The 25709-nt window shown below is 39.5% G+C and overlaps 3 protein-coding genes and 1 pseudogene across 3 annotated transcripts; 2 read left to right on the top strand and 2 right to left on the bottom strand.

Moving 5' to 3' along the window:
* The first annotated feature begins 4575 nt into the window (after window positions 1–4575).
* LOC112139522 lies at window positions 4576–6265 on the top strand. Its single transcript, XM_036210758.1, has 3 exons — window positions 4576–4630; window positions 4732–5390; window positions 6009–6265. Exons 1-3 carry the CDS (start codon window positions 4576–4578, stop codon window positions 6060–6062), a joined length of 768 nt encoding a protein of 255 aa, XP_036066651.1. The 3' UTR covers window positions 6063–6265.
* A 1669-nt stretch (window positions 6266–7934) lies between these two features.
* LOC112139510 lies at window positions 7935–9337 on the bottom strand. The gene is made up of 4 exons (XM_024262327.2): window positions 9283–9337; window positions 8482–9177; window positions 8270–8406; window positions 7935–8095 (listed from the first exon to the last, which is right to left on the bottom strand). Exons 1-4 carry the CDS (start codon window positions 9335–9337, stop codon window positions 7967–7969), a joined length of 1017 nt encoding a protein of 338 aa, XP_024118095.1. The 3' UTR covers window positions 7935–7966.
* Window positions 9338–15404: 6067 nt separating this feature from the next.
* LOC112139506 (CD276 antigen-like) lies at window positions 15405–16789 on the bottom strand. Its single transcript, XM_024262323.1, has 5 exons — window positions 16735–16789; window positions 15938–16633; window positions 15733–15846; window positions 15610–15647; window positions 15405–15533 (listed from the first exon to the last, which is right to left on the bottom strand). The coding sequence occupies exons 1-5, from the start codon at window positions 16787–16789 to the stop codon at window positions 15405–15407; spliced, it is 1032 nt and encodes a 343-aa protein (XP_024118091.1).
* Window positions 16790–18584: 1795 nt separating this feature from the next.
* LOC112139521 lies at window positions 18585–25357 on the top strand (annotated as a pseudogene).
* Window positions 25358–25709: the final 352 nt, after the last annotated feature.

Here is a 25709-nt window from a genome sequence, read left to right as displayed (position 1 = left end):
TAGACAGGAGTAGGAGGAACGACCACGAAAAGTTTTAGCTACATTGAGCAGTGTCTGATTACATCACATTACAATTGATGGAAAACTCAGAGGATTATTAAAGATTTGAGGTTTTTTTTTTTTTTTGGCTTTTTAAAAGCTTTACAAAAACACTGGTAGTCAAATCTCCACAAGTGAATTCATAAGATCACTCAGAGATTCTCTCCGTACAGTGAGGTTCACTCCTTGGGCGGAAGCTGGGGAAGCTGAGTTTGAGGACTTACTGGTCTTCAATAATGAAAAAGACGTTAAAAAAATAATCAAACTAGGACATTTTTATCATCATTTTTTCTATGAAAATAAATCAAATATCAACGTTAAGGACGCCTGAGCAGGTTGCCTTCTCATCCCTCAGTGGCCCTCTTTCTGTCGGCCAGCCAGGCACCTGGGGACCATTGCAGAAGGCATGATTGCTCCGGGAGGCAGACCTCACTAGCTCTGTGGAACCCTGGGCTGTGAGCTCGCTAAGCTGTCCATCGGGCAGCTGGCCTGCTTAGAGAGCTTGATCGCTCCAGTTCTGGGGTAGTTTTGGGGTAGCCTTGGTGCCACCCACACCCAGAGGAAATGCCCCCCCCCCCCCCCTTTAAATGTTATGGACTCTCCACCACTGCACAGGAAGTGAACTGCCATATCAGAAGTACAGGCCACCCCTGAACTGGCTGCTTGCCCATCCCATTCAGGTCATGGCAGGAGATAGGATCCAACTTGACCACCATCCTCTTGGTGCGTGCATGTGTGTTTGTATGCTAATGGGTGCAATTAAAATTAGTGAAGTGGGGTAAAACAGACACCTCCATCCTCCAATTACCCAAAGACTCCCCCAAAAGGCCCTGCATGTGTGAAAGGTGCATCATGGATCTGGATTGTATTTTGGTGGTAAAAGTTAAACTCAAAGTATTTTCTTCCAGACTTAAGTTTACAGTGTCCACTTGTTCTTTATTGAGTCTTTTGAACTTTTTGGTTAGTTAAATTTGTTCTAAAAACTCAGAGGTTTGGTGAAGCTAAAACATTTGATTCAGTTTACAGTTTATGAAACTCATTAAGTTGCTGCAGAAATGTTTGCATCAAAGGCAGATCAAACCAAGGGTCCTCTGACCCCACCTAGATACTCTAGCTCACTGTATTGAAACCACATCTATCAAAAGCTGCCTAACTGTCACACCAAAGCTTGACTCTTGTCCTCTAACCTAAAAGTGGTTCAATAATATTGGAGTCTAAATGTGGAAGTATCAGTAGAAACCTTTTTACACATCATCGTTGATAAAACAGTTTAAATAAAGAATAAAAGTAGAAAACGTTAAAAAAGAGAAAAACTGCTCTAAGTACTAAAGAGATCATTAATGAAGTAGTAAGAATTAAAAAAAAAAAAAAGACCTTCATAAAAAACATTATTATTAGATTACATTAATACCAGATAGGAGGTAATGGTTGGGTTGGTTACCAATTGGATTTTATTCAGTTCCAGTGCCATAGCTGTTCCTTTGGTTTCAGTTTCTAATCTGTGCCAATTTTGGTACTTCAGTAATAAAAAATAATGCCTATATCTTCCAAAATCAACACATTTTCGTTCCCAAGTTACATATTGACACATAATTAAGACCTCTGCGTCACAAATTGACGTTTTGGGTGTCGTTTTTTGACGTGCTTGCTGTTTCCATTAAATCTGAGCTCCCCAACCTCCGAGATGCAAACCAGTGGCCCGCCCCTCTTTTACCGCACGGCGAATTCACTGCTCACCGCCTGTCAAACATGTGATCCTGAGCTAGACACCGTGGCTGAGGGCCAGCGGTTACAGGGCTTTATTCTCACTCGGTGGGTGTGCGGAAGACTGCCACTTCCAAACTGAGTTTGAAGGCTGTCCCACATTAACCCGAGAGGGGAAAAAAATAGGCAGCACAAAAATAAGTAAAACATCACAGTTCAGGAGACACAGGAAGGCCGTTCACCGCAGTGGCTGTCTATCTGCCGGTGTGTTGAGCGAGCGAGTTCCACTGAAGTCCGGGAGGCTGATTATAAAGCTGATTGAAAATGTCCTCCAGAATCTCTCTCTACTCATTTCAAAAGTATTCAACCACAATGTTTCACTTGGGGCTCCCTCTGTCTTTCTCTCATATTCGGCTCGGCGCAAACCCCACCTCCCCACGGGCACGAGCGCAAATACGTAATGATCATTCAGACACGGCTTGAAGAGAAAAAAGAGAGATGGCTAAAGAAAGATAAAATGATAATAATAAAAGATCATGCTCCCAGAAACGAGCCGAGCCGAACATGTACGGGGGTTTGAGACCAGGGAGTTCCGTGAATATGGAGAACTCCCGCACCCCTGATCCATTGCTTAAAAACACTCTTGACTCGGTATGAGTGGAAGCGCGTGCTCGCGCGCCTGTGCGTGTGCGTCGCGAGTCACGGACTTGATGGATTAACGTAACGTAACTGTTGACGCACGCCCTGGTCTGCGTACTGCAGCCAGATGTAGGCTGCAGTTAGGCTGGCGTGCTCCTCATTTTCTCTCTCCTCCTGTGGGATTATTCAGCACCTTCGGACGCAAAACTTTCATACAAGTGTCTTGAATTGTCAGCTTTTGGTGAGCTGCCGCTCCTGCCCGCTCCCGTCAAAATTTTATCCCGTCCCGTTCGGCCCCGTGATTAACAGAAGAAACGACTCCCATCCCGCGGGATTCCCATGACCTGCGGGAATCCCGAGAAAATGTCGGCCTCTAGTAAGCTCCTCCTCTGGAATGTTTCCATGTGTTTAATTGAAGTTGTTTTACTGTCATTATAAGTTGCTGTTAATAAATTATCTTTTAATATTTATCACAGCCTCTGTCTTGGTTTAAAGTAAGACTTTTACATGCCCCTCTACCGTTCCTGTCCTGAGACAAACAGCTCTAGGTGGCGTTGTGGCAACTTTATACCTGTGTCACCACACATATGAAGAAGATTCATGTCTCTTATAATATTATAATATACCTCTTTCTATGAATGTCCTAGAAAATATTTAGTTTTTATTCACCACGTCTTAAAGTTGATCCTTGAAATGATTGTTGGACATTAGACCCGTTTGTGGTCACACACATTTGGAACAGATAACTGTCTAATAACACTACTATCATCAAATCAAGAATTTATATTAAAATTTCTGTTGATGCTGTAAGTACAGCAGGTTTATCCTCCACCTCTATCTAGATCCTGTTAAAAATTGTTACATCAACCACCCCGGAGTCCTCGTATTGGGTGCACCTCCAGCAATACGAAAGCGTGGTACTTGAAAGAGGTAAAGCTGTTTGAAGCTCTGTGTGCACAGTATAGGTGAAGTGTTAAAGAAATGTAGGCAAGACTACTATCACTCACAGGCGGCAAATTTACGCTGTGTCCCGTCTACTTATGACGCCTGTCATGTGATGTGAATGGAAGGCTGGGTGAGTGGACCAATGGCCTTGATAAGGAAAATGGACCAACAAAGTGATCAAATGAAAGTTTCCTGTTTCTTTTGATGAGTCCTCCAGCACAAGTAGAAGCTCCACCCTCAACCAGAAAGTAGAATTAAAGTAATTCAAATACAAACAAAATCCTATCACCTGAAAGAAAAACAGCTGAGTTTGTGTAGACTCCATGAATTAATACTGAGAGAAATAAAATATTCAAAGTTTCTGTATCTGATAACATTCAGTTACAGTGATGTAGGAGAGTGAGCAGAGCTCAGCCTTTTACTGTGTGACAGTAGACACTCCCATCACATTTGTACAGACACAAACCTGGTTGTGGCTTTGATCATGTGATGATGTTTCGTAACACTGTTTTCACTTCAGAGAACCAGTCAAAACCAGTCCTGTTTCTATTAATGTGAAATATCGTCAGTTGTATTTTCATTTGACACGATTATCCAGGCATGATGATTTCTAAGCTCTTTGTGTTTTTATCTACATGTTTGTTTGTTGAAGCAAATGGTAAGCTGTGGTTTTTAAAAGGTTTAAAAGTTTTAAAAAATACACATTTGAGTTTAAACATGCCATATATGTCTGTTGGATTTGAGCTTGCTTTTGCATCGTTTCAGGTCAGAAGACTAATCTTACATCACGTTGATGTCTGCAGTCAAGTCCTCTTGACACTCAAGACAACTATCCATCTACTAAACCACATTAGCATACACAAGGGTTTGCTGGAGCCTATTTAAATACTGTTGGGTAATGAATAAACCCTGGATAGTTTATCGTTCAATCAAAAGACCGAACAGAGAAATATAGCCACACATAATCACATCTAAGGTGTAGATTCACAGATTTAAATATTGAATTTAAATACAGGAGGAAGCCGAAGTGCACAAAGAAAACCCTTCCTGTCAGAAAGTGAAGGGAAATTATTGCAGTTTTGTCTTTAATTAACACTTGTTTCTTACGTCTTCTCTGATACTCTTCTATGACACAGTGACAAAACATGTTAAAGAACATGTGATCATTCAGTCACTTCTGATTGGCCGATCACCTCCAGTCCTGACACTTAAAAGTAGAGAACCAACTAGCTCGTCTCAGTGATGAAAATGACTCCTCTGGTGTTTGCTGGCTGTGTGACATGTCTGCTGCTGGGTACAGTGGGTGAGTTTCATCTTTTTAAAGAACTATGATAAATATTTGTTAGATTGAATAAATGAAATAAATAAATATGAAAAATGGGTTTTTGTTCATTTTCTCCTCAGCTTTTTCTTGGGCTCAGAAACCGTCTTCATCTTTACACTTTGAAACAGTTCTTGTTGGAGAGGAAGTGACTTTAAAATGTTTATATCAAGGGACTCTGGCAGATTTCTTCTTCTGGTATAAACACCCTTTGGGACAAAAACCACAACTCATGTCTACGTTTTTTACGCATAAGAACAATGGGTATTTTGAGAATCCTTTCAAGAACGATCCACGGTTTGAACTGGAGACAGAAGAAGACAAATATCATTTGAAGATCTCAAATATGGAAATGTCAGACTCTGCTACTTACTACTGCATCAGCTCTTTTTCTTTCAGGTTTACATTTTTGGAAGGTTTTAGTCTCCATGTGAAGAACTCTTCTTCTTACATCCAGACTTCAGTGGATCAGTCGTCCTCTGAGAACATCCATGCAGGAGACTCTGTGACTCTGAACTGTACAGTACACACTGGGAGCTGTGATGGAGAACACAGAGTTTACTGGTTCAAAGACTCTGAAGACTCTCATCCAGGACTCATTTACACTGATGGAGGCAGGAATGATCAGTGTGAGAGAAAGAAGAACACACAAACTCACAGTTGTGTCTATGAGCTGCCCTTGAAGAACCTGACTGAGTCTCATTCTGGGATCTACTACTGTGCTGTTGTCTCATGTGGACACATCCATCCATCTTCCTCCGCTTCATCCGGGACCGGGTCGCGGGGGCAGCAGTCTGAGCAAAGATGCCCAGACTTCCCTCTCCCCGGCCACTTCCTCCAGCTCTTCAGGGGGGACCCTGAGGCGTTCCCAGGCAAGCCGAGAAACATAGTCTCTCCAGCGTGTCCTGGGTCTTCCCCGGGGCCTCCGCCCAGTGGGACATGCCCGGAACACCTCACCAGGGAGGCGTCCGGGAGGCATCTCGATCAGATGCCCGAGCCACCTCAACTGGCTCCTCTCGATGCGGAGGAGAAGCGGCTCTACTCCGAGCTCCCTCCGGGTGACTGAGCTCCTCACCCTATCTCTAAGGGAGCGCCCAGCCACCCTGCGGAGAAAACTCATTTCAGCCGCTTGTAGTCGGGATCTCGTTCTTTCGGTCACGACCCAAAGCTCATGACCATAGGTGAGTACTGGAACGAAGATCGACCGGTAAATTGAGAGCTTTGCTTTCTGGCTCAGCTCCCTTTTCACCACAACGGACCGGTACAGCAACCGCATAATAGCGGACGCCGCTCCAATCCGCCTGTCGATCTCACGGTCCGATCTTCCATCACCATCCATGTCCATCATCCATGTGGACACATACTGTTTGGAAATGGGACCAAACTGCAACTCATGGGTAAGAATGTTTTATAAAGTGACTAAATTAATAAAAAATGTTGAATTTGTTTTACATTTTTGCTAATTTTTGTTAATGTTTTCTTATAATTTGTCTCAGCACAGGAAATGAGTTTTCCTCCATTTGTGTATTTCCTAAATGGAGTTCTGACAGCTTCACTGATCTTCCTCACATCTTACATAATACACACGACAAAGAGCTGCAACTCCAAGGGTGAGTGAGCTTTAATTCATTACAGATTCTAAGTAATCATAATACCACAAAAATGTCTTGCTTAAAGTGGTATTTAGTTTTTTTTTAGTCTTACTGAGGTTTTGCACACGGCAGAAACAGGCCAACTAGAAAAAATTCCAACACTTTTAAAAATTGAAAAATGTTCCTCAAATAAGCAAGAAAAAATCTGCCCATGGGGTAAAAAAAAAAAATCTTCAAAAAAAAGGACAAGTTTTGCTTTTTTAAATCTTTCTTAGTGGTACAGAAAATATATTAAATGTACTGTTTTTCAAATAACATTTGTGTTTTTTTTAACCAGAGGAGAGATCTGCTGCTCCTTCTTTAACAAAATCAAAGGTACGACGTGGTTTGGTGACTCCTAAGTTTTAAATAAAACCACTTTCATATGTTGATTACACAGAATTATATAAGGGGAAAGAAACATTTATCAGTGTAACTTAACCATTTTCCATGTATTTACATTTGTTAGGATGAAGGTCATCACTGTGACTCTGGATTAAAGAGAAACACAATGATGGAGATGGACGACACCTGGAGTCAGTGTGTGTATTTCACAACAGAGCAGCACAGCTAAATGAATTTGTTTTGTGTGTGTTTTAGGGCACAGCAGAATGTTTTTGTGTTAAAATAAATAATAAATTTGCATTTTAGATTATGACACCCATTTATTTTTTAAGCAGTTGAGCTTTGTTACAAAATGCTTCAATTTTATTTCATTTAAAATGTCTGTCTGCCTTCCTGTATTAACGATTTAATAATAAACTATATCTTTTATACTGCATTAACTAAACTTTTCAGAAAGACTCTACAAATATTTTTTGTGCACCTGGATACACCATTTATGTTAGAATATCTTTCACCCAAAGACATCCTGTATTTACTCGTAAGCGCAGTTGTGACTAAGCCACAAGTTTAACATTTCTCCATTATCAGCTCTTCTCATGTTTGTCTTCAACCTACTTTCCATGTCCCAATCACAACCCATTTTCCATCTGATTTGAGCCTCAAAATCAACAGAAAATAAGAAAAAATAGAAAACAGGTTTTCAAATGGCTGACGTTCAAAGGATGCCTTGAGCAGCCTTTTTTCTGAAAAGATTATATACAAAGCCAGAAAAGGTATTCATTAATTAAAAAGATTTTCTGATTTTCTTGTTGGCTTCTAAGGAGAAATTAGATTTACAGAAGAATTATAATCTTCTGAGTAATACCTTTATTCAACATACCTTAACATTTTATAGGAGGAATTGAAGTGAATTTTATTTGTTTTAAGATATCATTTTAAATGCATTTTGTCCTTTCATTTGATGGTAAACTTGCTTAATTAGTATTTCCTATTTTGTTCAGGTTTCAATGATCAGACATGAATTTATTATTTATTGTGAGTAAAATACTATAAGTAAAAACAAACAAAACATTATAAAGCAAGTTTTAATAAATTAAAACAGAGTATCATTGTGTTCAGAATTTAATTTCTTACAAAAAATATCTCAATTAAACTTTCATTATTCACTTCTTTTGAAAACAGTTCTGAATCTCTAATGTTCATGACAACAAACGGTAAAACACTTCAAATATACACAAGTTTGGGAGAGCAATTCAAATAAAAGTATTTATGATAAAAAAAAGTAAAAAGTTCATAAAAGTTTTGTTTACTATAACTTCAGCTGATTTTATGTGAACCAGGTTCAGTTCTGTTGTCTCACAGTCGTATAAACACATTCTGTGTTCAAGTTGTTCTTCTGTCTTCTGGATCTGTTGGACCTCTTGACATTTACGGCAGAATAATGGAGGTTTTCTGAGTCTTTGTTTTTGTTCTGTAAATGGAAAAACAAAAACTTTACATCAACCTGCGAGACGACAAAACCTCTTCTAATATTAAGATATCTAACCTCTGTGTGTGAGGCACAGGCACTTGCTGAGCTTCCATCTGGTTTCAAATGACAAAATGTTTGTTTTTCAAACAGTATATGCAGAGAATTGTGTGATACACTGAGATTAATAGCTTCTGTACCTTTAGACTGGCAGCACATTTGTTTCCTAATCTTGTAAATCAAAAAAACAACAAGGACGCTCATGAAGGTCAAAGATCCAGTTAAATAATAAACCAACCAAGAGTTTGGCTGACCTGCAGAGAGCCAGACAAACACATTTCTGATTTAAAATATTGGTTTTACAGTCCACAAAAATCACTGTAACTCACCTGTGAGGTCCAGTTTGGTTCCGTTTCCAAACAGTATGTGCCCACATGAGACAACAGCACAGTAGTAGATCCCAGCATGAGACTCAGTCAGATCCTTCATGGGCAGTTCATAGACACAGCTGTGTGTTTGTGTGTTCTTCTTTCTCTCACACTGATCCTTCCTGCCTCTATGAGTGTAAATGAGTCCTGGATGAGAGTCTTCAGAGTCTTTGAACCAGTAAACTCTGTGTTCTCCATCACAGCTCCCAGTGTGTACTGTACAGTTCAGAGTCACAGAGTCTCCTGCATGGATGTTCTCAGAGGACGACTGATCCACTGAAGTCTGGATGTAAGAAGAAGAGTTCTTCACATGGACACTAAAGCCCTCCAAAAATGTGAATGTGTAAGAAAAAGAGCTGATGCAGTAGTAAGTAGCAGAGTCTGACATTTCCACATTTGAGATTTTCAATTGGCTTCTGTTTTTTTCTGTCTCCAGTTCAAACCGTGGATCGTTCTTGAAAGGATTTTCAAAATACCCATTTTTCTCAGAATTTAAAATCCTAGACATGAGTTGTGGTTTCTGTCCTAGAGGTTGTTTAAACCAGAAAAAGTAATCTGCCAGAGCTCCTCGATGAAAACATTTTAAAGTCACTTCCTGTCCTACAAGAACTGATTTAAAATGTAAAGATGCAGACGGTTCCTGAACCCGAGAATAAGCTGAGGAGAAAAAGAACAGACAATTTTTTTTAATATTTAAATTTTCACCTTTGGAGTTCACTCTAACAAATCTTTATTACAGCTCTTCAAAAAGATGAAACTCACCCACTGTTCCCAGGAGCAGACATGTCACACAGCCAGCAAACACCAGAGGAGTCATTTTCTGAACCTGCTGAGGCTCACTGAGACAAAGTAGTTACTTTTAAGTGGCAGGACTGGATGCTATCAGCCAATCAGAAGTGACTGAAAGATCACATGCTTTTTAACATGTTGGAAACGCTTCCTTCTTACAGTGCAGTACTTACAGGACATTTACGTGATTTTTATATGGTATATTTTTATACCTACTTGGTACTTACATGGTACTTGCTGTGTTTTTATGTATTACTATTTAGGTCGTACTTATGCTTTACCTACTGAGTGTTTATAATATACCCACTGGGTTTTTATGCTGTACACACTGAGTTTTTACATAGTACCTACTGGTTCTTGACTGGAGAAAGGTCATTTGCCCTCTCTCAGTGCGTGGAGTGTTCCTGCCCCAGTTGGAGAAGTCTTGTTCACGAGTGAGGAAAGGTCAGAGTGTTAGATTGAGAGGCGGATTGAAGTGGCGTTGGCCGTTATGCGGTCGCTGTACCTGTCCGTTGTGGTGAAGAGGGAGTTGAGCCAGAATGCAAGGCTCTCAATATATCGGTCGATCTTCATTCCAATACTCACCTCTGGTTATGAGGTCTGGAAGACTGAGGTCCTGAATACAAACGGCCAAAATGATCTTCCTCCGTGGGGTGGCTGGGCGCTCCCTTAGAGATAGAGTGAGAAATCATTAGAAATATCCTCCCTGGAACCATTTTGGTGCAAAGCCAAAGAATAAATCACCAGATCGGAAATTGGAGAACATGACAGGCTCAACATGGAGAGCTGAAGTCTTTGAGGCTGACTGGCCTCCTTTTCCAACGAGACAGAGGAGCTCTTCCATTCTTAGAACAGGAGTTTTGTTGGATGAATTGTTTCAGTATAATAAGCTATCTTTCGGAAGCTTTCCATGTTTTGAATACATACCCAGAGGTCGGCAACCAATGGTTCTGGAACCACGTGCGGCTCTTTCATCATTCTGTTGTGGCTCCCGTTAACTTTGGAAAGTAAATTTTATTTTAGTTATTTTTAAAATACATTTCTAAATTTGAAAATGATGTTAAACTTGTTAAAATAAAACATTTTTAATATTTTTAGCACGTAAAATATATGTGACATCCGCCGATGTGTGACAGCTAGCCTGTTTCTTGAATGTTAGATTGATTGCATTTAACTAGCACTATGCTGGCATGACTTATTGACTGTTCGATACTCCCCTGGAAGATTAATGATGGATAAATCCAAGAAAAGAAAAATCTCTGAAGATAGCAGAATGTTTAATGCTACGTGGACAGATTCTTTTGCTTTCACCACTGATGAAACGGGTTCATCGGTCTGCTTAATATGTGGTGAAAGGCTGGCAAACAGCATGAAGTCAAATGTTGCAAGATGTTCTGAGAACAAACATTCTGCCTTTGCTAAAACATATCCCGATGGAGAGGAGCGAAAAAAGGCAGTTTCTGAGTTGATGCGGAAGGCTGAAGTGAGCAGAAGCCACCTCAAGAAGTGGAATAAAAGTTCAAATTCAACTCCTTGTACAAGCTTCGTGGCTACTCAGGAAATAATCAAGCATGCTAAGCCATTTAGAGATGGAGAATACCTCAAAGAAACATTTAAGATTTCAGAACATCTATTCTCTGACTTAAAAAAACAAAGATGACATTTAGAAGAAGATAAAAGGCATGCCTCTCTCTGCGAAAACTGTCCAAGACAGAACTGTGAAGATGGCAGAAAGCATCACCAGACAGCAGATTGAAGATGTCAATGGGCTTCGGCGTATGCAATCATCTGTTTTTCGTCAAAAGACAAAAATGACATTGAACAAATAGCGCAATTCTGCTGATATGTGAGCGCTGCCGGGCCTCAGGAAGAAACGATTCATTTAATACCGCTAAAAGGCCAAACACGGGGGTGGGGTGGGGGTGGGGGGGCATATGTAAGGTTGTATTGGATTGTTTAAGAACAAAAGAAATAAAGACCACCCACCTGGTGTCAGTGGCTACTGATGGGGCGCCATGCATTAAAGGAGCGCAGAAAGGCTTCGTCCCTTTACTCCAGAAGTCACTGGATAGAAAGTTGCTGTCATTCCGTTGCATCTTGCATCAAGAAGCGCTGTGTGCGCAAACACTTCCTCCGGAATGCACAGAAGTAATGGATGTTGTCATCCTGATAGTTAATAAAGTAATGGCAAAATGTTTAAATCACCGACCGCTCATTAGTGGATGAAATGGACAGCATGTATTCTGATCTCATGCTGCATAACAAAGTCCGGTGGCTGTGTGTCTGGAAGAGGTGAAAACTTTCCTCAGCAGATAAGCAATCGCCTTTCCTGAGCTGGAACAGCCCGGGTCGCTGGAAAAGCTACACTTTATGGTTGATATAACAGTGCACCTGAACACATTGAACACATCTCTTCAGGGGAAAGGAGGCACAGCTCTGCACATGCTGGAAGAGGTGTTGGGATTTGAGCATTAACTGATGGTGTTGGCCAAGGATTTAGAGTGAGTTACACGGCGTCACTTTCCCTCTTTGAGAGAGTTCCAACAACGTGGGAATATGATCAATTCACAGTATTTGCTATTTGCAATCACTGCAATGGAAACATCATTTGGGAAACGATTCTGTGAGTTCAGAGAGGAAAAAACACACCTTATCCTTCCCTGTCACTCCCCTAAGCATCGATCCATCCCTGTTAAATATGACTGCATTTGCAGGAGTAGGTCAACCTGATCTAGAGATAGAACTGGCCGACATTGCTGTCAAGGACATCTGGGTGTTGAAGTTCAAGACTTTGAGAGCTGATCCTGAAAATATCTGCCGTCCAAAGGCCGTTCTCGTCCAAAATCACAGATGGAGCAACATTGCAAAACTTCCTAAACAGAACAAACTTGTGTTTGAAGCATGGAAAGCCATCCCGGACAGCTACATCAACATGAAGAGGTATGCATTTGGGGTCCTGGCAATCTTCAAATCCACATACATCTGTGAGCAGGTCTTTATTAAAAACAAGCATCGCTCACGCCTCACAGACGTCAGCCTACCCTCCTGTTTGAAGATGAAGGTGACGTCATACAGCCTGGACGTGAAGACGCTGTCCGACGAGAGTCAAGAACAAAAGTCTCATTAACCAGGTAAAATACATATTTCAATGTAAATACATAACTATACTTTGTAGGTGATTTTTTTTTAACTCAGGAGGGCCATGACTGCACAGTGCACACACGTGATGGAACACAGAAGCAGGCTGCGCTTTTCTTTTCTTTCCCTTTTTTTTTTTTTTGTTGTTGAATGGTTCCTTCAGTTCCAGTGGATAATATTTGGATTGGTTTTGATTTTTAACTCCTAAATAAGAGGAAGTCATGTGACTGCATGCTCTTTGTATTGTTCCTTCAGAGCAGGTAGGGTAAGTTTGGATTTTTGTTTCTTAAATACAAGGACTCAAATAGACACCGGACATTTTGTTTAAAATTAAGCTTCAACCAAGTGTAAAATGATTTTTGTTGCATGCAGAAATAAAAGTTTGCATTCTCTGCAGCAGTTTGTTGATTTCATAAATGCATCATAGTATAGTTTTTGTGCATTTATAGGCTTTGATGTCAAAATGGGTTGTGGCTCAGGGTGCTTTCTTTTGATTGAGAGGAAGTCCCAAATGGCTCTTTGAGTAGAAAAGGTTGCCGACCCCTGACGTAGCCCTACAGCTGAAGGCCTCATTCAAAACCATATTTAGAAATATCTACCGCCCCCCTGGATACTGAGCAGAATTTAACTATGAGTTTAGTGAACTGATATCTATGATCTGTATTGATTTTGACTGTATAATTATTGTTGGTGATTTTAGCGTCCATGTTGACAACCCTCTGAACAAAGGGACTAAGAACCTGAACAACACTCTGGACAATTTTGGGTTGACTAAACATGTGACAGAGCCCAAACACAACTGAGGGCAAATTCTTGATTTATTGATTTCCAAAGGTCTGAACATCTCTAAGGTGACTGTATGTGATTTAGGTCTGTCTGATCACTGCTGTGTTTTCTGTGAGAGAACAATTCCAGTACACACAAATGTTTTGAGGGAGGAGATCACAAAACGGTATATAACTGAAAATACTAGTGAGATGTTCAATCAGATTTTCTCTATGACTCCTCCCCTCTCCAGGGATTCAGTCAATGAACTTGTCAGTAACTTTAATACCAATATGTCAAATATCATGGATCATTTTGCTCCCAGTAAGGTGAAGGTGATCTCTAGTAGGAAAATATCTCCATGGAGAAATTCCAATCATGTAAAGAATGAGAAAAGAAAGTGTTTGTGGTTTGGAGTCCACACCTCTTCCACTGAAAGTCCGCTAGGGAGAAGCAGTCAAAAAAACATTTGAAGTGAGGCCAATGACCACCACATGTTTTCACTGAGCCAGCTGATTCATCAGTTTATAACTTGAATAACTTTTGATAAAGAATTTTTTTATTAATTGCAGATTTAAAAAATATGTTAACATTAAGGTATCAGAGCAAGAATTGTTATACTGACAAATAAAATGACTTAGTAATAACCGTCTATTTTGACTTCTTGGAGCCATTGGGTACTTCCTATTTCGAACCTGAGAGAGTGTGATATGTCAAGTGAATATGCAGTCAATGGGTATAAGTCTTTGTTATTCATATTTATTCTTTCAAATTGTTTATTTAGGCTTATAAACACATTTTCATCTAGCTGGTAACTCAGGTCACAGCATAGGCAAGGGTTGAGGAGTCAAAAGTTGGGTCCTTATATATGAATAGAGCAGAAACGTTTTTTTTTTTTCAGCTTGGAGAAACAACAGAGAGCCGCCTCACATTACGTTTTGAAGATATCCAAACGAATGCAGCTGTGACCGCATTAGTTTTGTTTTCTTGTTTATTTTGTGTGTCCTTTATGACTATATTTTTATGTGAACTTCTGAGTCTTTCTGTGTTTTCATTTGTGGTCCTTGACTAGTGTACGGCCCGATTGGACCACGACTTTTTAATCTCCGAGTGGTCTTTCGGTTCCTAGGTTGAGAGCTTTACTGTCATCTTCCCTCAGCTCAACTCCTTTCACACTTTAGAACATAGTATTTCATGTTGTGTATATGAAATTCCATTGTTTTTGTGCGTGTGGTAAGTGCATCATGAAAGGGTTATAAGGTTAATGTAAGTTGAGCGCACTTATACCACATTTATGGTGCCCTTACAACACATACTAATCATGAGTAAAGCATTAGTCAGAACTGACCTTACAGCTAGATATAAGCTGTCTTCAGGGGAAAATGGGCAAATCTGCAAAAGGCACACAAGGAGAACATACTTATCATGTGAACAGCACATTCTGAACAGCGTAAGACTTAGATGGATGGAGAAAAATTTACATTTTGTACGATACACCACACTTGTGCCCCCTTACCTACCTTCACATGTTGGACGAGTGTTCACTACGACCTTTCACTCACAGGCTATACATGCCTGCAGAAAACTGTGCTTTAACATTTTCTCTTAACAGGCTCACAGGTTCAAATAGCTGCAGATTTATAGGAAGCCTTTCAAAAGAAACAGTCTATTATCTGAAGGCTTAAACACAAAAACAGAAAAGAGTCTTCAATTAGAAAGATTTGTTAGTTCCCATATTACTTTGTAAGAAGAATTTCGTTTCACAGTAGTATCACACACATTTCAAAATGAAGCCTTTTTTTTTTACAGACGGAATTGCAGTTAATCAAATTTGTTCTAAAAGAATCACTAAATATTTTTTTATCCTGTGATGTTGGAATGAAAAAAATCTATATATAATTCAGTATTGTATACAAGTTTAAAAAAATCATACATGTGAATTAATTATTTATTGTCAGTAAAATACAATCAATCAAAACGAACCAAAACATTACAAAGTTATTTTAAATAAATTAACAGGGATACTCATGTTCACAATTTAATTTCTTACACAATCATCTCAGTAAAATATTAATTCATTCACTGTTTATTTTCTTTCACAAAATATACAAAAGTTTGGAAGAAGGACAAAAAATATCTATGATTTAAAAAAATTAAAAAAAGTTTTGTTAGTTTTGTAAAAAATAACGTGTTCAGTTCTGTTGTCTCACAGTCGTATAAACACAATCTGTGTTCAAGTCGTTCTTCTGTCTTCTGGATCTGTTGGACCTCTTGACATTAACAGCAGCGTAATGGAGGTTTTCTGAGTCTTTGTTCTTGTTCTGCAAATGAAAAAGTAAACTTTACTTCAACCTGTGAGATTTTAAAATTTGTTATAATATTAAGATAAAATCTAACCTCCGTGTGTGAGGTACAGGAGGCTGCTGAGCTTCCATCTGGTTTTAAATGACAAAATGTTTGTTTTTTTAATTAGCATATGCATATAAATGTGTGATAAACTGATAATCTCAGTCTCTGTACCTTTAGACTGGCAGCACATTTGTTTCTTAATCTTGAAAACCAGAAAAAAAGCAAGGACGCTCATGATGGTCAAAGATCCAGTTAAGTAATAAACTAACAAAGAGTTTGGCTGACCTGCTGAGAGTCAGACAAACACACATTTCTAATGTAATATTTTCATACATTAACTTTGTGTTCACAGTCCACAAAAATCACTGTAACTCACCTGTGAGGTCCAGTTTGATTCCGTTTCCAAACAGAATGTGTCCACATGAGGCAACAGCACAGTAGTAGATCCCAGAATCAGACTCAGTTATGTTCTTCATGTGGAGCTCATAGACACAGCTGTGTGTTTGTGTGTTTTTCTTTCCCTCACACTGATCATTCCTGCCTCCATGAGTGTAAATGAGTCCTGGATGAGAGTCTTCAGAGTCTTTGAACCAGTAAACTCTGTGTTCTCCATCACAGCTCCCAGTGTGTACTGTACAGTTCAGAGTCACAGAGTCTCCTGGATGGATGTTCTCAGAGGACGATAGATCCACAGAAGTCTGGATGTAAGAAGAAGAGTTCTTCACAAGGACACTAAAACCTTCCAAAAATGTGAACCTGTAAGAAAGAGAGCTGATGCAGTAGTAAGTAGCAGAGTCTGACATTTCCACATTTGAGATTTTCAATTGGCTTCTGTTTTTGTCTGTCTCCAGTTCAAACCGTGGATCGTTCTTGAATGCATCCTCAAAATACCCATTGTTCTTATGCGTAAAAAACTTAGACATGAGTTGTGGTTTTTGTCCCAAAGGTTGTTTATACCAGAAGAAGAAATCTGCCAGAGTGCCTTGACATAAACATTTTAAAGTCACTTCCTCTCCAACAACAACTGTTTCAAAATGTAAAGATGCAGACGGTTTCTGAGCCCAAGAAAAAGCTGAGGAGAAAATGAACAAAAACACATTTTTCATATTTATTTATTTCATTTATTCAATCTAATAAATATGTATCAAAGTTTTTAAAAAAGATGAAACTCACCCACTGTACACAGCAGCAGACATGTCACACAGCCAGCAAACACCAGAGGAGTCATTTTCATCACTGAGACGAGCTAGTTAGTTCTCTACTTTTAAGTCTTAGGACTGGAGGTGATCAGCCAATCAGAAGTGAATGAATAATCACATGCTTTTTAACATGTTGATGTTTCCTTTAGAGTATTTTACAGGGCATTTAAGTTGTGTTTACATGGTATTTTTTTAAGGGACCTACCCGATACTTACGTGGTGCTTGCTTTGTATTTATGTGGTTCTTGGTTCACACGTATGTGGTACCTTCTTGATATTTATATTACACCTACTGGGTATTTACATGTACTGTTAATGTGTCTTTCGTCGTACTTTTCTCATGTAAGAACAAGATAAGTATAACTAACGTACTTTAATTTTACTTCTTCACTTATTGTATGTTTTATTGTATTTACCAGTGGCAGTCTGTTCATTTCAGATTTGAGCCTTTAGTCTTCCTCCACCAAAGTCATCTTTGTTAATATGAACTATTTCATGTTTCTAACACCATCCTGTTATATATTAATATTGTTTTAATATTCCATCATAAATTGATCATTTAAATAGACTGAATTCACTACAATTGCATATATTGCAAAAACCACTGTAATAACAGCTGCAAATAACATAAAAGCTTAATTGAGAACTCATTAAACTTGAAAATAAGCATTTTTATTTAAAGCATTTTTATTTTCAGCAAATCCAACTTATTTAAAGATGAACTCCATCCATGACGGAAGTCCAGGAGTTCAGCGGGAGAAAATCCTGCATGCTGTATGTGACCCCTAGTTCTATTCTCAGCCGATACACATCAGAGTGCTGTGCTAAGCTGGAGAGGGATGCATCCAGGAAGATTTTCCTGGTTTTCCCAAAACATCTTGGGGATTAAGGAGGGTGATGAACACTAGACTTTCATGGTCTCGAAACCTGTTTTTGTCTGGGAAATATTGTCAGAAATCCTAACTTGAAGCTGCCGCGAGTCAGATGATGTTGCTCGATGCGTTCAGCAGCCGTGACGGTGGACAGGATTTCATATCTGCCAGGGACATCAGTGAAGATAAAACATCATTTTAAAAAAAGTTCAACGCACTGTCTTGTGGGGTCCAGATGATCCTACTTTTATGTAAACAAGCCTGGGATAGCACAAAGGTTGAGGAAGAAAACAAAGCAGCTATAAGTACTACAGAGAACATTAATGAGGTTGTATAGTCACTTGAAAGGCCCCACAATTCTGCATACCCATTAAAAAGGTGCTGTGTATTTCTGACTTTTGTTTTTCAGACAAACAAGACATTTTAATTAAACAGTATTTTTACCTAATAAACTAGACAAACTCATTCAGAGGAGCCAGTTAAGGTGGTTTGGGCATCTGGTCCATGTGCCTCCTGATGCCTTTTTAGGGAGGTGTTCCAGGCATGCTTCACCGGGTTGAGGCCCCGGGCAAGACCATTGACACAATATAGAGATGGACAGAGCAGCTGTGATGTTGTCACAAACAGGCAGACAGCTGGTTCCAAGTGCAGCAGGTTTATTAACAGAGCTATAAGTTCACAAGACTAAGCAGGGTCAGACAGGCAGAGGTCATACATGGGCATGGGATCATCTGAGGAGAGCGAGCAGTGTAGTCAGAGTCCAGGCGAGGATCGGGGGCAGGCGGCAGGCAATCAGAGTCAGAGGCAGAAGGTCAGATCCAGGAATGAACGCTCGGTGTTACAGGCAGGGTGGCACAATACAATACTTCGCAGAGACTGTCCGCGTGGAGCAAGACTATATACTGAGGAGGTGATCAAGGTGATGGGAAACAGCTGATGATGATGAGTCCAGATGAAGGCAGGTGGTGAAGTCAGAACTCTGGTGAGTGCTCTCTCTGGTGGCTGGAGAGGGTAGCAACAGGTTGTTCCATCACAGGGGTGATCTGACGGAGGATTTTGAAAGGACCCACATACCTCAGACTAAGCTTCTTGCAAGGGAGCTGCAGTCGGAGGTCTCTGGTCGAGAGCCAGACCCACTGGCCGGGAACGAGATCGGGCCCTGGACGCTGGCACCGATAGGCCTGCACCTGGGTTCGGCGAACAGCACGTTGAAGCTGAACATGCGCTGCCTCCCATGTCTCCTCACAGCGACTGAACCACTCGTCCACTGTCGGCAGCTCCGTAGATCCGCCCGACCAGGGGAAGAATGGAGGGTTGAACCCCCAGCACACACTGATAGGTGGTGAGTCCCTTGGCAGCCTTCCTGAGGGAATTCTGGGCATATTCGGCCCAAACCAGGAATCAATTCCAGTCCTCTTGGTGTTGACTGCAGTAGGTGTGGAGGAACCTTGTTACTTCCTGGTTCAGGCGTTCCACTTGGCCGTTAGATTGGGGATGGTAGCCGGAGATGAGGCTAGATTTGATTATGTGATCAAATCTAGTTGACTAGAGTGAAGACAAGAAAACTACAACATTCTCAGGCAAAAACAGAGAAATAACTAAAGCTGGAGTGACAGTGTGACAAAATTTAGGAAGGTTAAAGTTTCACCCAATGGTCCATCCACCTGTCAATCAAAAGAGCATGCATCTAAAAATGCAGACATCAGTGCTCTAAAAAATATAAAAACGATTATTTAAAAAATATAGTCTGAAATTTCCCCTCCCCCGACTACAGTGGTCTTAAGGAGAATTCAGACTGGACAAAGGATTTGTAACAGACCGAGTCCGATTCATTTGGTCCAATTTGGTCTAAGTTTTGCGTTTGATCTTTACTCGTTCCGAGATCTAAAAGACATTTATTGTAAACCAAACCACATCGCTGAAGATCTCTTCAGTCATTAGGCAGTTGTTATGGGGGCGGGTCAAAACAAGAAGAAATATGGAGATGTTGCAGTTTGCTAATACTTGTCAACGCAGTTTTCTTATTCAAACTTTTCTGATCAATTTAGAACATCTGGAGGAAGGCCAGGTTCAACACTTTTTACTTTGGTTCGGCGGAGGCATGCTGCAAGGCAGTTACTGAACACTACTGTTTGTGACATAGATTGTCGTGAAAATAGTGTGAGAAGCAATGTGTATCATTAAAAGTGTTTTTTATGAGCCTGCATTCATCCGACCACATTTTAATGAGTTGCTGTTTCATCACTGCTCCACGTTTGTCCACTAATGACCAGCTACAGAGGCCGTTTTGGCAGGTGGACGTTCTGAATTGAGCATGCGGTTGGGATTAACAAGTATGCTTACTGACAGTTTCCTGGACACGGATAGTCGGTCAGTCATTCGGCGTCTCTCCAATGTGTTCCAGTAGCCTTAAAGCGTAACATGACTATGTTGCCTAAACCCGCTTCCTCTCAGTGACCGGTAGGCAGTTTCCTCCCATGTTCTGATTGGCGGTCGGGTGGTTGGGCCGGCATGCCCGGTGTTTGCTTTTATTCTTTTAATAGTGTGAATTGTTTTAATTGTGGTTTTTATTTTTTTATTATATTTCCTGTTTCAGGAGGTGGGAAGCTGAGATGGTGGACTGCTGTCAGGTGGTGGGTTCCAGTGAGCAGTGCAGTTCTCCTGTCATGTGTGCAGTGCAGTTTTTTTTTTGTTTTTTTGTTCAGCTCCAGCCACCTCGGTAAGCTCCCCCTCTGAAATGTTTCCATGGGTTTAATGAAAGTTGTTTTAATGTCATTTTAAGTAGCTGTTAATAAATTATCTTTTACTATTTACCAAAGCCTCTGTCTTGGTTTAAATGCCCCTACCGTTCCTTTCCTGAGACAAACAGCTCTAGGTGGCGCTGTTGCAACTTTATACCGCTGTCGCCACACATATGAAGAAGATTCATGTCTCTTATAATATTATAATATACCTCTTTTTTATGAATGTCCTAGGAAATATTTAGTTTTTATTCACCACGTCTTAAAGTTGATCCTTGAAATGATTGTTTGACATTAGACCCGTTTGTGGTCACACACATTTGGAATAGATTACTGTCTAATAACACTATTATCATTAAATCAAAAATGTATATTAAAATTTCTGTTGATGCTGTAAGTACAGAAGATTTATCCTCCAATTCTTTCTAGATCCTGTTAAAAATTGTTACGTCAACATTATAGGTGAAGTGTTAAAAAAATTTATGCGATGTTAATGTACTCAAGACTACTATCACTCACAGTTGGCAAATTTACGCTGTGTGCCGTCTACTTATGACGCCTGTCATGTGATGTGGATGGAAGGCTGGACGAGTGGGGTAATGGCCTTATAAGGAAAATGGACCAACAAAGTGATCAAATGAAAGTTTCATGTTCCTTACTCTGTCACCATTTGATGAGTCCTTTCAATAGAGCTTCCTGTACAAGTAGAAGCTCCACCCTCAACCAGAAAGTAGAACTGAAGTAATTCAAATACAAACAAAATCCTAACATCTGAAAGAAAAAACAGCTGAGCTTGTGTAGACTCCATGAATTAATTCTGAGAGAAATTAAATATTCAAAATTTCTGTATCTGATAACATTCAGTTAAAGTGATGTAAGAGAGTGAGCAGAGCTCAGCCTTTTACCGTGTGACGGTAGACACTCCCATCACATTTGTACAGACACAAACCTGGTTGTGGCTTTGATCATGTGATCATGTGTAGCATATCACCCTTGGAAACAACGGCGATAACCTTTGGTAAACATTTGTTTTGAACATCCCAACTCAAGTGGAATGCCTTTTTCAGATAAAAGAGTCCCTCTCCCAGCAGGGGGGGGCCATAAAGTGGGCTGGGACCCCTACCTTCCACTTGGTTGTATGTCATTAAAACTGGGCCAGAACGCTGACTATTTGCATTTGAAACTCTGGCTAACGTCGACCGTCAATTTCAAAAGGATCTTGGTTCCAGCAGGATGACCTCCTGGAGGGTGGAAGCATTCCTGGCAGACACTACTTTGTCCTTTGTTTGGAAAATGTGACCCTTCATAACCCTTCTTTTCTTATGTTTTAAAACACAGGACTTTTGTTCACTGGATCTTACATGTAAAACATCTCTCCACAGCCACAAGAAATGTCCTAATATTATTACATGTGTGTAATCAAACCTTTGTTCCTAGCAGAAGAGGATTCCACAACTATTTTGAGGTTAAAATCTTTGAATTAATCATTGTGTAACCGTCAAAGCTTGGAGAATTGCTTTTCTGTGTTTATGTGGACTTTGGGAAGCATTTTATGTGCCACATACAGGATTCACACACACATATAGGGTTTTACAAACTTTTTAATAACTTTGTTTGATAGAAACTCCTTTTGTGGTTAATTCAGCATTGAACACATCCACAGCCCAAAATAAGGTGACGCCCCTGAAATTTGCATAGACAGAGCTCATTGGGACATGCAGATTACCTCCAATGGTAAAACGCCTCAAATCCCCACGGATTGGGCGATTCTGGCCCTGCCTCCCAAATTCAAAACCCTCGCGCACAGGCCAGAGAACTCTCTTGCCTCTCCCTCCATTCCTGCTCTCTTCCCTTTTTTCTTTGTTCCTGAAAGCTTCTCCTGCAGGCTCAACAACACACCTCTAAGCTAACTGCTAAGCTGGAAGCCAGAACAGGAGCAGAACAGAAACATCTAAGTTCTTCTAGTCTTAAGATCACGTTTTTCTCGCGCGCTTTCTTTCTTTTCAACATTTTTGTCTTCCGTTTATTTCATAGACTGATTCCAACTTTTTACCATTTTTGATGCTTTTATTTTGAAACTGATTTTTAATGCTAGACCAGTCGATAAGTTTCATTGTCCGGCCAGCTTTGCAACTTATACTTTTTGGTCACAAAACGGAATAGAGAAATCGTTCGACCACCCCAGAAGCTAAGTGACTGAACAGAGCAGAACCAGCAGAACCAGCAGAACCGCAGGTTCCCTTTCCTTCTACGCCTGGCTGCAGATCTCGCCTCCACGGCCCGCCTGAACCATCCGGCTAGGAACGGGATCAACCACCCCTCCTGGCAGAGCAGACCCAGATCTACAGACCGCTGGTGAGAAGTCGAACTTCGCTCATACAGTCAACTGCTGGTGGTTAGAACAAAGATTAACTATTTTTGCAAGAGTAACATCTTTGCCCCGTTTTGAATTCTTCCTTTTAAGAATAGCTTATTCTCAGCTCAGTAACATCACCCTTTTTATGCACAACACACACTTAATGCGTCCACACATTTAGCTTTTTCCACCTCAATATTTTATGTCTTTTCTTCTCATTTACCTATTTCTAGTTATTAGTTAAAGTTATATTCTATGTTCCACACATGTTGATTGCTTTCCATGCTTTTACGTTCATTATTTCTGCTTGTTTAACCTCATGTTATTCAATAAATATTCAAAAGGTCGTCATTGTTTGATATCATTATTTTCCTTTTTGTGGTAAAGTCCCTTCACAGGGTAAAGACACTCACGCTAAAATTAAAAAGACTGATTAATTGATTACTTTATTGATTAGAAGTAGCGGCTAATCATTGATGAGTAATATTTTCCTTCATTAAGAAGGTGGTGCCCCGAGGATAATTTTATTAAATTTCAGTTTAATAAAGTTTATATTTTTCAACCAACTTTGGGATTGAATACTTCATATTCACCCCTTTTCACGCTACACATGTTTCCTAATGTTGTTGTCACTTCAGAGAACCAGTCAAAACCAGTCGTGTTTCTATTAATGTGAAATATTGTCAGTTGTATTTTCATTCAAGACTAGACATGACGTCTTCTAACCTCTTCGCTTTCTTTCTGACATGTTTGTTTGTAACAACAAATGGTGAGTTACTTTTTTTTATATGAATGTCTGAGCGCATTTACATGACTTTCTTAAATAAAATTCTGTTTTTTTATATATTTCAGGTCAAAAGAAGACAAAATCATCCTCTTCTATACAGGAGGAAGGCGAAGGTTTCCTGTCTGTAAACATTGGTGAAAATATTACTTTAGAATGTTCCTATGAAGATCAAAATTTAGTTCAGATCTTCTGGTACAAGCAAAGTTTGGGACAAAAGCCTAAAATTATGTCCAGTTTCTATAGATACACTTCACAGGAGATATTTTTGATGAATTTGAGAACAACCCACGATTTGAACTGGATACAAAAAACAAAAATCATCACTTGATGATTTTTAAGTTGCAATTTTCCGACTCGGCTACCTACCACTGTATAAGTACTGATTCTTACTCAATTAAATTTTTGAAGAGCTATAGTGTCCATGTGAAGGATGCTTCTTTTTATTTCCAGACTTCAGTGGATCAGTCGTCCTCTGAGAACATCCATGCAGGAGACTCTGTGACTCTGAACTGTACAGTACACACTGGGAGCTGTGATGGAGAACACAGAGTTTACTGGTTCAAAGACTCTGAAGACTCTCATCCAGGACTCATTTACACTCATGGAGGCAGGAATGATCAGTGTGAGAGAAAGAAGAACACACGAACACACAGCTGTGTCTATGAACTGTCTATGAAGAACCTGACTGAGTCTGATTCTGGGATCTACTACTGTGCTGTTGTCTCATGTGGACACATTATGTTTGGAAACGGGACCAAACTGGACCTCACAGGTGAGGACTTTTTATAGTCAATACATTTATTAAAAATGTTGAATTTGTTTTAAATTGTTGCTAATTTTTTCTCAAAATCTGTCTCAGCACAAGAGTGGAGTTTACTTTCATTTGTGTATTTCCTGAATGGAGTTCTGACGGTTTCACTGATCTACCTCACATCTGACATAATACACACGGCAAAGATCTGCAAATCCAAGGGTGAGTGAGCTTTAATGCATTACAGATTTTGAGTATTATTCATACCATGAATATGATTTTGCTTGCAAATGTGTTTTGGATATTTGTTTCTATTCTTATTGGGGTTTTTCCACACTGCAAAAACAGAAAGAAGTCCAAAAATGTTAAAGTAAGAAAAATGTTCTTTAAATAAGCAATAAAAAAAAAACAAACAAAAAAAAGAAACTCTGCCAATGGGGTAAAAAGATGTCCAACCAAGAAATCTTAAAAGAAAGAAAAAATGGTTATAAAGACATGCTTTCCTGAATGAAGATTATTGTTTTTGTAATCTTTCTTTATGGGATTTTTTGCAAGACAGAAAATATTATGTTTATTTTTCTTGAAACAATGACGTTTTTTACCTTTTTAAGATAAAGCACATTTTTGGTTTTAAATTAACTTTTTCTCAAAAAGAACTTGTGGTTTTTTTTTAACCAGAGGAGAGATCTGCTGCTCCTTCTTTAACAAGATCAAAGGTAAGATGTGGTTTGGTGACTCATAAGCTTTAAATAAAACCACTGTCATATGTTGGTTATATAGAATAAAACAAATTGAAAAAAGGTTTATCACTGTAACCTATAAACATTTTTGTTGTATTGACATTTGTTAGGATGAAGGTCATCACTGTGACTCTGGATTAAAGAGAACCAAGATGATGGAGATGGACGACACCTGGAGTCAGTGTGTGTATTTCACAACAGAGCAGCACAGCTAAATGAATTTGTTTTGTGTGTCTTAGCGTACTGCAGAATGTTTTTGTGCTGAAATAAATAAAAACTTGATTTTAGATTATGAAATCCATATATATTTTTCAGCAGTTGAGCTTTGTTACAAAGTATTTCCATTTTATGTTATTAAAAATGTCTGTGTGCCTTCCTGTATTAAAGATGGAAACCAGTCACATTATTCATAAACCTTTACCCTTTTATATACTACATTACCTTAGCTTTTTTTTAAAAAAACTTATATTTTTTTTTTGTGTGTGTGTCTGTGGTTGAAACTATAAAGATCACACTCCCTTTGTGGGCTCCAACAAGACAACCTATTTCATTTCATTAGTTTAATCAACTTTTCTTTGATACTTCATCTTTGAAAGTTTATTTTTCTTTATATTAGTTGACCACAAACTGATGACAGTGATAGTAAAGGTGTAATAAATTATTGTTGCTAGAAAACCAAAACAGGGAAAATGATCTCAATGG

This window comes from Oryzias melastigma, unplaced genomic scaffold, assembly GCF_002922805.2.
Source record: "Oryzias melastigma strain HK-1 unplaced genomic scaffold, ASM292280v2 sc00231, whole genome shotgun sequence".
Classification (NCBI taxonomy): Eukaryota; Metazoa; Chordata; class Actinopteri; order Beloniformes; family Adrianichthyidae; genus Oryzias; species Oryzias melastigma.
Note: the sequence above shows the minus strand (reverse complement) of the source record. Positions and strands in the feature narration are given on the sequence as shown.

Bases quoted from the DNA above. Each gene is read 5' to 3' on its own strand.
- LOC112139522 (XM_036210758.1), top strand. From the start codon at position 4,576: ATGACTCCTCTGGTGTTTGCTGGCTGTGTGACATGTCTGCTGCTGGGT. The intron at 4,631-4,731 runs GTGAGTTTCATC...TTTTCTCCTCAG, and splicing joins TCTGCTGCTGGGTACAGTGG to CTTTTTCTTGGGCTCAGAAA. The intron at 5,391-6,008 runs ATCCATCCATCT...CCATGTGGACAC, and splicing joins CTGTTGTCTCATGTGGACAC to ATACTGTTTGGAAATGGGAC.
- LOC112139510 (XM_024262327.2), bottom strand. From the start codon at position 9,337: ATGACTCCTCTGGTGTTTGCTGGCTGTGTGACATGTCTGCTCCTGGGA. The intron at 9,178-9,282 runs GTGAGTTTCATC...TTTTCTCCTCAG, and splicing joins TCTGCTCCTGGGAACAGTGG to CTTATTCTCGGGTTCAGGAA. The intron at 8,096-8,269 runs GTATCACACAAT...TTCCATTTACAG, and splicing joins CAGAAGCTATTAATCTCAGT to AACAAAAACAAAGACTCAGA.
- LOC112139506 (XM_024262323.1), bottom strand. From the start codon at position 16,789: ATGACTCCTCTGGTGTTTGCTGGCTGTGTGACATGTCTGCTGCTGTGT. The intron at 16,634-16,734 runs GTGAGTTTCATC...TTTTCTCCTCAG, and splicing joins TCTGCTGCTGTGTACAGTGG to CTTTTTCTTGGGCTCAGAAA. The intron at 15,648-15,732 runs GTACAGAGACTG...ATTTAAAACCAG, and splicing joins AATGTGCTGCCAGTCTAAAG to ATGGAAGCTCAGCAGCCTCC.